The sequence below is a fragment of the Kogia breviceps genome, chromosome 4 (genome assembly GCF_026419965.1).
Source record: "Kogia breviceps isolate mKogBre1 chromosome 4, mKogBre1 haplotype 1, whole genome shotgun sequence".
In the NCBI taxonomy this organism is placed as follows: domain Eukaryota; kingdom Metazoa; phylum Chordata; class Mammalia; order Artiodactyla; family Physeteridae; genus Kogia; species Kogia breviceps.
Genome location: NC_081313.1, coordinates 109,698,114 through 109,711,487, shown reverse-complemented (window position 1 = coordinate 109,711,487; position 13,374 = coordinate 109,698,114). Strand labels below are relative to the sequence as shown.

The window sequence follows — 13,374 nt, the reverse complement described above, 5'->3', positions numbered from 1 at the left end:
GGTCCAGGATGGCTTCCCAGAAAAGTGGACTCTGGCAAGGGTTCTGAGGTTGCAGTGGGGGAGAACTGGAGACAGAGAGGAGAGTGTGTCCCAGGCAAGCAAAACCCAAGTGGAACAAGGCACAGGCTAAAACCAGCATCATAGGTGTGGGGGCTGGCTGCCTTTGTCTCTTGCGCAAGGGGAGGCCCATGGCACAGGGGCCAAGAGATGAGGCTCAAGGCTGGGACCAAACTGTGGAGGCTAAAGTTGAGCGTTGTTCTGGAAGCAGCTGTGGTGAGTCATGGAGAGGCTTGAAGCAGGATGTGACAGGAAGTGATCACAAAGAGATAAGTTTATAGCCCTCTTGGAGGGTTATGGCAATAAAGAGTGATAGGTTCAAAGAAAATGAAGCAAATGAAAAAGAAAATGAGAAAAGAAAAAAGTTGTACAAGAAAGCAAATATAAGTACAATTGACCCTTGAACAAAGCAGGGGAGGAGCTTCAAGATGGCAGAAGAGGTCTTCCATGGTGGCACAGTGGTTAAGAATCCTCCTGCCAATGCAGGGAACACGGGTTTGGGCCCTGGTCCGGGAAGATCCCACATGCTGCGGAGCACCTAATCCCGTGCGCCATGACTACTGAGCCTGTGCTTTAGAGCCTGTGAGCCACAACTACTGAAGCCCATGCGCTTAGAGCCTGTACTCTGCAACAAGAGAAGGCACTGCAATGAGAAACCCTCACACTGCAACGAAGAGTAGCCCCTTCTCGCCACAACTAGAGAAAAGCCTGCATGCAGTAACAGACCCAACGCAGCCAATAATAAAATTAAAAAAAAAAAAAGATGGCGGAAGAGTAAGATGTGGAAATCACCTTTCTTCCCGCAAATACATCAGAAATACATCTACATGTGGAACAACCCCTATAGAACACCTACTGAATGCTGGCAGAACTCAGACCTCCCAAAAGGCAAGAAACCCCACGTACCTGGGTAGGGCAAAAGAAAACGGAAAAAACAGAGACAAAAGAAGAGGGATGGGACCTGCACCAGTGGGAGCGAGCTGTGAAGGAGGAAAGGTTTCCACACAGTAGGAAGCCCCTTCGTGGGTGGTGGAGTGGGGAAGCTTCGGAGGCACGGAGGAGAGCGCAGCAACAGGGGTGCAGAGGGCAAAGCAGAGAGATTTCCGCACGGAGGATCGATGCCGGCCAACACTCACCAGCTCGAGAGGCATGTCTGCTCACCCGCCAGGGGGTGGGGGTGTGGGGGCTGGGAGCTGAGGCTTGGGCTTTGGGGGTCAGACCCCAGGGAGAGGACTGGGGTTGGCTGTGTGAACACAGCCTGAAGGGGGTTAGCGCACCACAGGTAGCTGGGAGGGAGTCCGGGAAAACGCCTGGAGCTGCCGAAGAGGCAAGAGACTTTTTCTTGCCTCTTTGTTTTGCGGTGCATGAGGAGAGGGGATTAAGAGCACTGCTTAAAGGAGCTCCAGAGATGGGCGCGAGCTGCAGCTATCAGTGCAGACCCCAGAGATGGGCATGAGATGCTAAGCCTGCTGCTGTAGCCACCAAGAAGCCTGTGTGCAAGCACAGGTCACTATCCACACCTCCCCTCCCAGGAGCCTGTGCAACCCGCCACTGCCAGGGTCCCATGATCCAAGGACAACTTCCCTGGGAAAACACACGGTGTGCCTGACACTGGTGCAACGTCCTGCTGGCCTCTGCCACCGCAGGCTTGCCCCGCATTCCGTATCTCTCCCTCCCCCCGGCCTGGGTGAGCCAGAGCACCCTAATCAGCTGATACTTTAATCCCATCCTGTCTGAGTGGGGAACAGATGCCCTCAGGCGACCTACACGCAAAGGCAGCACCCAATCCAAAGCTGAACCCCAGGAGCTGTGCGAACAATGAAGAGAAAAGGAAATCTCTCCCAGCAGCCTCAGGAGCGGTGGATTAAATCTCCACAATCAACTTGATGTACCCTGCGTCTCTGGAATACCTGAATGGACAGAACGAATCATCCCAAACTGAGGCGGTGGACTTTGGGAGCAATGATATATATATATTTTTCCTTTTCCTCTTTTTGTGATTGTGTATGTGTATGCTTCTGTGTGTGATTTTGTCTGTATAGCTTTGCTTCTACCATTTGTCCTAGGGTTCTGTCTGTTGTTTTTTTTTTTTTTTAGTATAGTTTTTAGCACTTGTTATCATTGGTGGATTTGTTTTTTGGTTTGGTTGCTCTTTCTTTCTTTTTTATTACTTTTTAAATTTTTAAAAAATTAATAATTATTTTTTATTTTAATAACTTTATTCTATTTTATTATTATTATTTTTCTTTCTTTTTTTATCCCCTTTATTCTGAGCTGTGTGGATGACAGGGTCTTCGTGCTTCGGCTGGGCATCAGACCTGTGGCTCTGAGGTGGGAGAGCTGAGTTCAGGACATTGGTCCACCAGAGACCTCCCAGCTCCACGTAATAACAAACGGTGAAAATCTCCCAGAAATCTCCATCTCAACGCCAAGACCCAGCTCCACTCAACGACCAGCAAGCTACAGTGCTGGACACCCTATGCCAAACAACCAGCAAGACAGGAACACAACCCCACCCATTAGCAGAGACTCTGCCTAAAATCACAATAAGGTCACAGACACCGCAAAATACACCACCAGACGCAGACCTGCCCACCAGAAAGACAAGATCCACCCTCATCCACCAGAACACAGGCACTAGTCCCCTCCACCAGGAAGCCTACACAACCCACTGAACCAACCTTAGCCACTGGCGGCAGACACCAAAAACAATGGTAACTACAAACCTGCAGCCTGCAAAAAGGAGACCCTAAACACAGTAAGTTAAGCAAAATGAGAAGACAGTGAAACACACAGCAGATGAAGGAGCAAGGTAAAAACCCACCAGACCAAACAAATGAAGAGGAAATTGGCAGTCTACCTGAAAAAGAATTCAGACTAATGATAGTAAAGATGACCCCAAATCTTGGAAGTAGAATGGAGAAAATACAAGAAACGTTTAACAAGGACCTAGAAGAACTAAAGAGTAAACAAATGATGAACAACACAATAAATGAAATTAAAAACTCTCTAGAAGGAATCAATAGCAGAATAACTGAGGCAGAAGAATGGATAAGTAATCTGGAAGATAAAATATTGGAAATAACTACCACAGAGCAGAATGAAAACAAAGAATGAAAAGAATTGAGGACAGTCTCAGAGACCTCTGGGACAACATTAAATGCACCAACATTCAAATTATAGGGGTCCCAGAAGAAGAAGAGAAAAAGAAAGGGACGGAGAAAATATTTGAAGAGATTATAGTTGAAAACTTCCCTAATATGGGAAAGGAAATAGTTAATCAAGTCCAGGAAGCACAGAGTCCCATATAGGATAAATCCAAGAAGAAACATGCCAAGATACATATTAATCAAACTTATCAAAAATTAAATACAAAGAAAAAATATTAAAAGCAAGGGAAAAACAACAAATAACATATGAGGGAATCCCCATAAGGTTAACAGCTGATATTTCAGCAGAAACTCTGCAAGCCAGAAGGGAGTGGCAGGACATATTTAAAGTGATGAAAGGGAAAAACCTACAACCAGGATTACTCTACCCGCAAGGATCTCATCAGGTTTGATGGAGAAATTAAAACCTTTACAGATAAGCGAAAGTTAAGAGAATTCAGCACCACCAAACCAGCTTTACAACAAATGCTAAAGGAACTTCTCTAGGCAGGAAACATAAGAGGAGGAAAAGACCTACAATAACAAGCCCAAAACAATTAAGAAAATGGTAATAGGAACATACATATCAATAATTACCTTAAATGTAAATGGGTTAAATGCCCCAACCAAAAGACACAGACTGGCTGAATGGATACAAAAACAAGACCCATATATGTGCTGTCTACAAGAGACCCACTTCAGACCTAGGGACACATACAGACCAAAAGTGAGGGGATGGAAAAGGATATTCCAAGCAAATGGAAATCAAAAGAAATTTGGAGTAGCAATTCTCATATCAGACAAACTAGACTTTAAAACAAAGAGACAAAGAAGGACACTACATAATGATCAAGGGATCAATCCAAGAAGAAGATATAACAATTATAAATATTTATGCACCCAACATAGGAGCACCTCAATACATAAGGCAAATACTAACAGCCATAAAAGGGGAAATTGACAGTAACACAATCATAGTAGGGGACTTTAACACCCCACTTTAACCAATGAACAGATCATCCAAAATGAAACTAAATAAGGAAACACAAGATTTAAATGATACATTAAACAAGATGGACTTAATTGATATTTATAGGACATTCCATCCAAAAACAACAAAATACACTTCTCAAGTGCTCATGGAACATTCTCCAGTACAGATAATATCTTGGGTCACAAATCAAGCCTAGGTAAATTTAAGAAAATTGAAATCATATCAAGTATCTTTTCTGACCACCATGCTCTGAAACTAGACATCATTTACAGGAAAAAATTTGTCAGAATTACAAACACATGGAGACTGAACAGTACACTACTTAATAACCAAGAGATCACTGAAGAAATCGAAGGGGAAATAAAAAAAATACCTAGAAACAAATGACAATGAAAACACGATGACCCCAAACCTGTGGGATGCAGCAAAAGCAGTTCTAAGAGGGAAGTTTATAGTAATACAATCCTACCTTAAGAAACAAGAAACATCTCAAATAAACAACCTAACCTTACACCTAAAGCAATTAGAGAAAGAAGAACAAAAAAACTCCCAAAATTAGCAGAAGAAAAGAAATCATAAAGATCAGATCAGAAGTAAATGAAAAAGGAATGAAAGAAACAATAGCAAAGATCAATAAAACTAAAAGCTGGTTCTTTGAGAAGATAAATAAAATTGATAAACCATTAGCCAGACTCATCAAGAAAAAAAGGGAGAAGACTCAAATCAATAGAATTAGAAATGAAAAAGGAGAAGTAACAACTGTCACTGCAGAAATACAAAGGATCATGAGAGATTACTACAAGCAACTCTATGCCAATAAAATGGACAACCTGGAAGAAATGGACACATTCTTAGAAAAGCACAACCTTCCGAGACTGAACCAGGAAGAAACAGAAAATATAAACAGACCGATCACAAGCACTGAAATTGAAACTGTGATTTAAAATCTTCCAACAAACAAAAGCCCAGGGCCAGATGGCTTCACAGGCAAATTCTCTCAAACATTTAGAGAAGAACAAACACCTATCCTTCTCAAACTTTTCCAAAATATAGCAGAGGAACACTCCCAAACTCATTCTGTGAGGCCACCATCACCCTGATACCAAAACCAGACAAAGACGTCACAAAGAAAACTACAGGCCAATATCACTGATGAACATAGATGTAAAAATCCTCAACAAAATACTAGCAAACAGAATCCAACAGCACATTAAAAGGATCATACACCATGATCAAGAATGCAAGGATTCTTATCCCAAGAATGCAAGGATTCTTCAGTATACATGAATCAATCAATGGGATACACCATATTAACAAGTTGAAGAATAAAAACCATATGATCATCTCAATAGATGCAGAAAAAGCTTTTGACAAAATTCAACAACTGTTTATGATAAAAACCCTCCAGAAACTAGGCATAGAGGGAACTCACCTCAACATAATAAAGGCCATATATGACAAACCCACAGCCAACACCGTCCTCAATGGTGAAAAACTGAAAGCATTTCCACTAAGATCAGGAACAAGACAAGGCTGCCCACACTCCCCAGTATTATTCAACATTGTTTTGGAAGTTTTAGCCACAGCAATCAGAGAAAAAAAAAGGAATCCAAGTCGGAAAAGAAGAAGTAAAGCTGTCACTGTTTGCAGGTGACATGATACTATACATAGAGAGTCCTAAAGATGCTACCAGAAAACTACTAGAGGTAATTAATGAATTTGGTAAAGTAGCAGGATACAAAATAAATGCACAGAATCTCTTGCATTCCTATACACTAATGATGAAAAATCTGAAAGTGAAATTAAGGAAACACTCCCATTTACCATTGCAACAAAAAGAATAAAATACCTAGGAATAAACCTACCTAAGGAGAAAAAAGACCTGTATGCAGAAAACTATAAGACACTGATGAAAGTAATTAAAGATGATACAAATAGATGGAGCTATATACCATGTGCTTGGAAAGGAAGAATCAACATTGTGAAAATGACTCTATTACCCAAAGCAATCTGCAGATTCAATGCAATCCCTATCAAATTACCACTGGCATTTTTCATAGAACTAGAACAAAAAATTTCACAATTTGTATGGAAACACAAAAGACCCCAAATAGCCAAAGCAATCTTGAGGAAAAATGGAGCTGGAGGAATCACGCTCCCAGACTTCAGACTATACTACAAAGCTACAGTAATTAAGACAGTATGGTACTGGCACAAAAACAGACATATAGATCAATGGAACAGGATTGAAAGCCCAGAAATAAACCCATGCACATATGGTCACCTTATTTTTGATAAAGGAGGCAAGAGTATACAGTGGAGAAAAGACAGCCTCTTCAATAAGTGGTGCTGGGAAAACTGGACAGCTACATGTAAAAGAATGAAATTAGAACACTTCCTAACATACACAAAAATAAACTCAAAATGGATTAAAGACCTAAATGTAAGGCCAGACACTATAAAACTCTTAGAGGAAAACATAGGAAGAACACTCTTTTACATAAATCACAGCAAGATCCTTTTCAACCCACCTTCTAGAGAAATGGAAATAACAAAAATAAATGAGACCTAATGAAATTTAAAAGCCTTTGCACAGCAAAGGAAACCATAAACAAGATGAAAACACAACCCTCAGCATGGGAGAAAATATTTGCAAATGAAGCAACTGACAAAGGATTAATCTCCAAAATTTACAAGCAGCGCATGCAGCTCAATATCAAAAAAAATGGACAACTCAATCCAAAAATGGGCAGAAGACCTAAATAGACATTTCTCCAAAGAAGATATACAGATTGCCAACAAACACATGAAAGCATGCTCAACATCATTAATCATTAGAGAAATGGAAATCAAAACTACAATGAGATACCACGTCATACCAGTCAGAATGGCCATCATCAAAAAATCTACAAACAATAAATGCTAGAGAAAAGGGAACCCTTTTGCACTGTTGGTGGGAATGTAAATTGATACAGCCACTGTGGAGAACAGTGTAGAGGTTCCTTAAAAAACTAAAAATAGAACTACCATATGACCCAGCAATCCCACTACTGGGCATATACCCTGAGAAAACCATAATTCAAAAAGAGTCATGTACCACAATGTTCATTGCAGCTCTATTTACGATAGCCAGGACATGGAAGCAACCTAAGTGTCCATCAACAGATGAATGGATAAAGAAGATGTGGCACATATATACAATGGAATATTACTCTGCCACAAAAAGAAACGAAATTGAGTTATTTGTAGTGAGGTAGATGGATCTAGAGTCTGTCATACAGAGTGAAGTAAATCGGAAAGAGAAAAACAAGTACTGTATGCTAACACATATATATGGAATCTAAAAAAGAAAAAAAATGGTCATGAGGAACCTAGGGGCATGTTGGGAATAAAGATGCAGACCTACTGGAGAATGGACTTGAGACCACAGGAAGGGGGAATGGTAAGCTGGGACAAAGTGAGAGTGGCATGGACATATATACACTACCAAATGTAAAACCGATAGCTGGTGGGAAGCAGCCACATTGCACAGGGAGATCAGCTCGGTGCTTTGTGACAACCTACGGGGTGGGATAGGGAGGGTGGGAGGGAGGGAGACGCAAGAGGGAAGAGATAGGAGGATATATGTATATGTATAGCTGATTCACTTTGTTATAAAGCAGAAACTTACACACCATTGTAAAGCAGTTATACTCCAATAAAGATGTTAAAAAAAAAACAAAAACAAGGCAGGGTTAGGGGTGCTGACCCTCTGCACAGCTGAAAATCCGTGTCTCATTTATAGTTGGCCCTCCATATGCACGGTTCCTGTATATCCAAGTTTCTGCATTTGCAAATTCAGCTAACTGCGGATCATGTAGTAATGTAGTATTTACTAATGAAAAAAATCTGCATATAAGTGGACTCGTTCAGTTCAAACATGTTGTTCAAGGGTGAGCTGTTTCATCTATTCGGTAGCTCAAGTGTGAGTAATATTTACATGACATAATAATGTAAATACTGAATATTAAGTTAATTAGAACTTGTGATTTAACTATATTGGGGGATGGGAGGGGGATCTATGTATTTTAAGAGTGGTGTAAAAAATTCCAAATCTCCATCTTCCATGGTAGACTGTCAACATATAAAATCTAAAGTTGGAAGTCAAGAAATAATATTATGTTTTAGAAAAATGAGGATAAATATCAGAAGAAACAAGAGTTGAATGTTTGAGGAAGTGGGGATTGGTGGTGGGAAGGAGTAGGTAGGAGATTGCTATTTATCATTATAAAAGCCTTGTAGAACAATTTGAGTTTTTCAACTAAGTACATGTATTACTTACAAAAATTAGTTATTATAAATTGTATTTTAAAAGTACTATGACTTCATTAGTACATTAAAAGCAATTTGTTTTCTCATTCATTATGAAAGTCTATATTGAGAAGTGAAATTGTGGTTTGTGAGCATTTAAGACACAACTTTAGGTGATAGTGCTAGCATCAGCTCTGCTTCTCTGCTACCCACAGCACACAAGATTGATCTGCTGGCCCAGAGCTCCTGAGGTTGACATCCAGGCCCTCCACAATCCTATCAGGCTTCCTCGTCTCTTACTTCTGAGTTCCCACCCACCACATCCCAGTAATATCAAGCTTGTTGGAGTCCTTAACACATACCAGTGTGGATCATGCCTTGATGTCTTTCTCATCCTGTTCCCACTTCCTAGACCCCCTTGGTATAGGAACCACCTGTTCTGTCCATCTTCTTCCCTGGATAACTCCTATTCAGCTCTATGTCCCAGCCTTGGGGTTTCCTCTTCCCCCACATGGTTAGATGCCCTTTGACTCTGTTTCCACGGCAACCTACACACATGTATCGTGTGTCACTGACAGAGTTTTGTACAGTTATCTCTCTTCCTCACCAGCTCATAAGTAACTTGATGCCCGAAACCAAGTCTTACTCATGTCTGATTCCCAGGCCCAGTGTAGGAGTCATCAAGAAGGATCATTAATTTTGGCTGCTGAACCAACAGGATTGTAACATACTTTCTATCTGTTCACAGTCTCCAATAAGTGGTTCCATGAACGAGGACAGGAGTTCTTGAGGCCATGTGGATCAACAGAAGTTGACTGACATCCTTTTCTGCCCTTCACCTCCCTGGCCCCACAGCCCATGTTGTCTTCAAGTTCAACGTGACAGACCCCCTCTACTTTCCAGCCTTTGTCAGGCGGGTGTTTGGAGGCGTGAATATTTGGAGCAGAGAAGGTCCTGGGGAAGGGCCTGGGTGACTTGGGTCCCAGCCTTACCAGTCAGCTATCTCTGGCCACAAGGGTAGGTAGGGTTGGAGCAGAGTCAGGTGGTCTAGCACCTAGCAAGGTGCTTTTTGTACCTCAGATGCTTTCGGTGTGAGATGTTTCAGTGAACCAAAGTTCTGATACCTTGTTTACATGCTTGTTTTTATGGAATTTCTATTAATGTGGCTTTAACCAAAAAATAAAATGTCCCTGCCAGAAGCCTTAAAGAGCCTTATTTGGAGTATTTTTTTAAGACGGGGAGCTTTTACCAAGTTCACCATTTCCTATGCATCTTCTCTGTACAGGCAGAATCTAGGTAATGAATACTTGAGTGGCAAACCCTGATGTTAGGTTCTAGACCAGGTTTCAACACTTATTTTTTCTCTAAGCTTCAGTGTCCTTTCTGCAAAGTAAAGGAGACAGTCCCTCCTTGCATCTCAGAGAACAAAGAGATCATGTATGTCCATGATTGTGATGCTGTTATAATTTGAAATTTCTAACTTAAAAATTTTGAGATACACACAATTGTTTGTGATACATGGATGTACAGTTTAAAGAATATGAAGGTGAGCACGAGCACCCATGTCACCATCGCCTGGGTTAGAGAAGAGATTATTTTCAAATTTACACCTCAGGACCTGCTGTGAGTCCCTCCATGATCACATTTCTGACCTTCCCCCAGTACCTCCGTGGTAACCATTGTCTAGTGATTTGTGGTAGTCATGCTTTTGCTTTTCTTTGTATTTTTAGTATATGTGTCTATATCCCTAAATAAATAGTAATATAAAATAATAAATACAAGTTTTATTTTAGATAAAATTTATTTAAAAATAAAAATTTTATTACTAAATAAATAGTAATAAAAATAAATAAAAATTTTGTTTTCCCTTATATTGAACTTTTTATAGTGGAATCAGAGTATATTTTGGGGGGTGTTTGGCTTCATTTATTTGACAGTTGTTTCTAGGATTCATTCTTGTTACTGTGTAGCTGTAGTTTATGTTAACTCGTGTAGTTCAGTTGTGTTAGTGTATTTGGTAGGATAGCACCATATTATAGCTGATATGCTGTTGATAGACATTTGAGTTGGTTTCAGTCTTTTATATTATGAATAAGGCTGCTGTTGCATTTTTATATGTGATTTCTGGTGCAAATAAACACATTTCTGTAGAATATACTTCTAGAAGTGGAAATGCTGAGTCTAAGTAGGTGTGTCTTCAACTTTACCATATAATGTATTCCAGAGTGGTTATGCACATTGTCACCAGGAGTAAATAAGAGTTCTTGTTATCCCAGTCTTCTTCAATATCTGTTATTATCATACTTTTGCATTTTAGCTAGCTTGTTATGTGTATAGTGTTATCTGTTTTAACATGATTATTAATGACATTGAATGCTTTTTTGTTTATTAGTCTTTAGGTTTCATCTTTGTCTATTAAAGTCTTTTTCTTACTAATTCACAGGAATTTTTAATATATTAGGGACACAAGCTCTTTGTTGGTTACATGTTTTGCAAATATCTTTTTTCTAGTTTGTCTTTTCACTCCTAGTTCTGTCTTTTGATGAACAAAAGTTCTTAATTTCTTTGTCAAATTTATCAAGCTTTTCCTTTTTGATTTATGGTTTTATGTCTTATTTAAGACATTCTTCTGTATCCCAAGATTATGAAGATATTTCTTATATTCTTTTCTAAAATCATTATAGTCATGTCTTTTACATTTATATCTTTAATACACCTAGGTTTTATTTTTGTATATGAGGTGCAAGGGTCTACTTAAAAAGATTCTTTTTATATATTTTGTTAGGCTAGGCTAGACTAATGCTAGAGTAATAAAATAATCCCTAAATATCAGTGGCTTAATGTATAAAACTCTCTCTCATGCAAAAAATCACTGGCTCTAGGGCAACTGTTACCTATCTTCTGCCATGCAATCTCCCTCTAGTGCCTTGCACCATCAGAACCTAACAGGAAGCCAGCTAGTAAGGGAATCTGAGAAATATAGAGAGTTGCAACTACAGTATAACTGCAGAGTATAGAAAGATGAGTTTAGAGCTGAGAAACAACAAAAATTACTGGCAAGCTAGGTGGGTGTGTTTGTTTTTGGTCCTGTTTGAGATTCTTTGGGTTTCTTGAATCTGTGCAGTAGTACCTTTAATCAGTTTGGGATAATTATTCAATCCTTTTCTCTTTCAATGTTTTCTGCATTCCTTCTGGAATTCTGGTTAAATGTAAATTAGAGTATATTGTACTATTCTTCTCTCTTAAGCTGTCTTTCATATTTTTAATATCTATGCTATGTTTTTGGGTAATTTTTACAACTGTCTTTTTATATACTAATTCATTTCTATTAAATGTATCTAGGAGTTTTCTTCTCTTTTTAAACCACTTTAATGATGTAATTCCATTCTTTTCTGTCTTTATACCATTTCTGTTGAAAATTCAGCAATGTTGTCATTTTGTTGCTATTTTGAAAGTAATTTCCTCCCCCCCCTACTATCTGATTTAAAAAATTTTTCTTTGTTTTGGTTTTCACTAGTTTTACTATTATGTACCTAGTGTGAGTTTCTCATTTTCTGGCCTGGCATTTACAGAGCTTCTGGAATTTGTGGGTTGATGGCTTTGATCAGTTTTGAAAGTTTCTCAGACATTATTCAAATATTGTTTCTGTCTCATTTTCTGTCTCTTCTCTCTTTCTGGGGTCCCAGTAATCTGGATTTTCATTGTGTTTCATTATGTCTCCTTTTCTGTATCTTCCATTCTTTTTCCCCTTTGTGCTTCAGACTAGATATTTTCTATTAATCTTTTAATTCATTCATCTATTTTTCAGTTCTATTCAATTTTTTTAATAGATTCTAATTCTCTGGGGAATTTACCTTTTGTTTTCTCCATGATTTTCTTTAACTAATGAATCAGTTATTTTAAAGTTCTTGTCTGGTAACTCCATGATTTAGATTTTCTCTGTATCTCTTTCTATTGTCTTTTTTTCCCTGTGGTTTCTGGTTATTTGGTCCATTCTGTTGGTATACCTGATAATTTTTGATTGAATGTTGGACACTGTGTATGACAAATTATAGAGGCTCTGGATGGTGATAACCTCCTACACCACTCTCCTACTAGGCAGAGTGAGGATTGATCACCTTAATCCAGTCAGGGCCTGGGCTGACTTAATTAAGGCTGGGTTGCAGTTTTCTTCAGACACTACCTCTGGTTTACCCTTGTTATCCCCTGTCAGGGAGGGGAAAATTTCCCCCTCTGCTCCTCTTGAGTTCTTGTGGCTGGTATAATAATAAAATTGATACAAGACAGATTAACAGGAGAAAAAAACTTTTTTTTTTTTTTTTTTTTTTCCTTGCGATATGTGGGCCTCTCGACTGTTGTGGCCTCTCCGGTTGCGGAGCACAGGCTCCTGATGCGCAGGCTCAGCAGCCATGGCTCATGGGCCTAGCCACTCTGTGGCATGTGGGATCTTCCCAGACTGGGGCACGAACCCGTGTCCCCTGCATCAGCAGGCGGACTCTCAACCCCTGCGCCACCAGGGAAGCCCAAAAAACCATTTTAAGTCATGCACACGGAGGTCTCATAGAAATGGGATCTAAGAAGTGGCCAAAGCAGGCAGCTTTTATACCTTTTAGACAAAGAAACAATAAAGTTGGGAAGCATTGGCAGGACAAAGAAACTTAGGTTTTGGGTGCTCAATTAATATCTAAACAGAATTTGGACTTAGGGTGGTAAATTAAATAAGTAACAAGATTTATGCAGGCTCCTCAGTCTGAATTCCCTAACTCTGGTGATAAGGGTGTCCTTCTACCTCCAGATGCAAGGAGGGCAACTTTCACATGAGAGATTTATTTCCTGTTTTCAGGGAGACAGAAAGGAGGGTCAGAGTGTCCCCCTTGTGATGTC

General features: G+C 39.6%; 1 protein-coding gene across 35 annotated transcripts in view; it reads left to right on the top strand.

Annotated features, from left to right (window-relative positions):
- Window positions 1-9,697, top strand: part of P4HA2 (prolyl 4-hydroxylase subunit alpha 2) — a 41,627-nt gene extending 31,930 nt beyond the window's left edge. For all 35 annotated transcript variants that reach the window (XM_059061826.2, XM_067031579.1, XM_067031583.1 and 32 more), the window contains one exon: window positions 9,239-9,697. In XM_059061826.2, coding sequence (XP_058917809.1) covers window positions 9,239-9,309 — 71 coding nt within the window. In that variant the 3' untranslated portion in view covers window positions 9,310-9,697. The remainder of the gene's footprint in view (window positions 1-9,238) is intronic.
- Window positions 9,698-13,374: the final 3,677 nt, after the last annotated feature.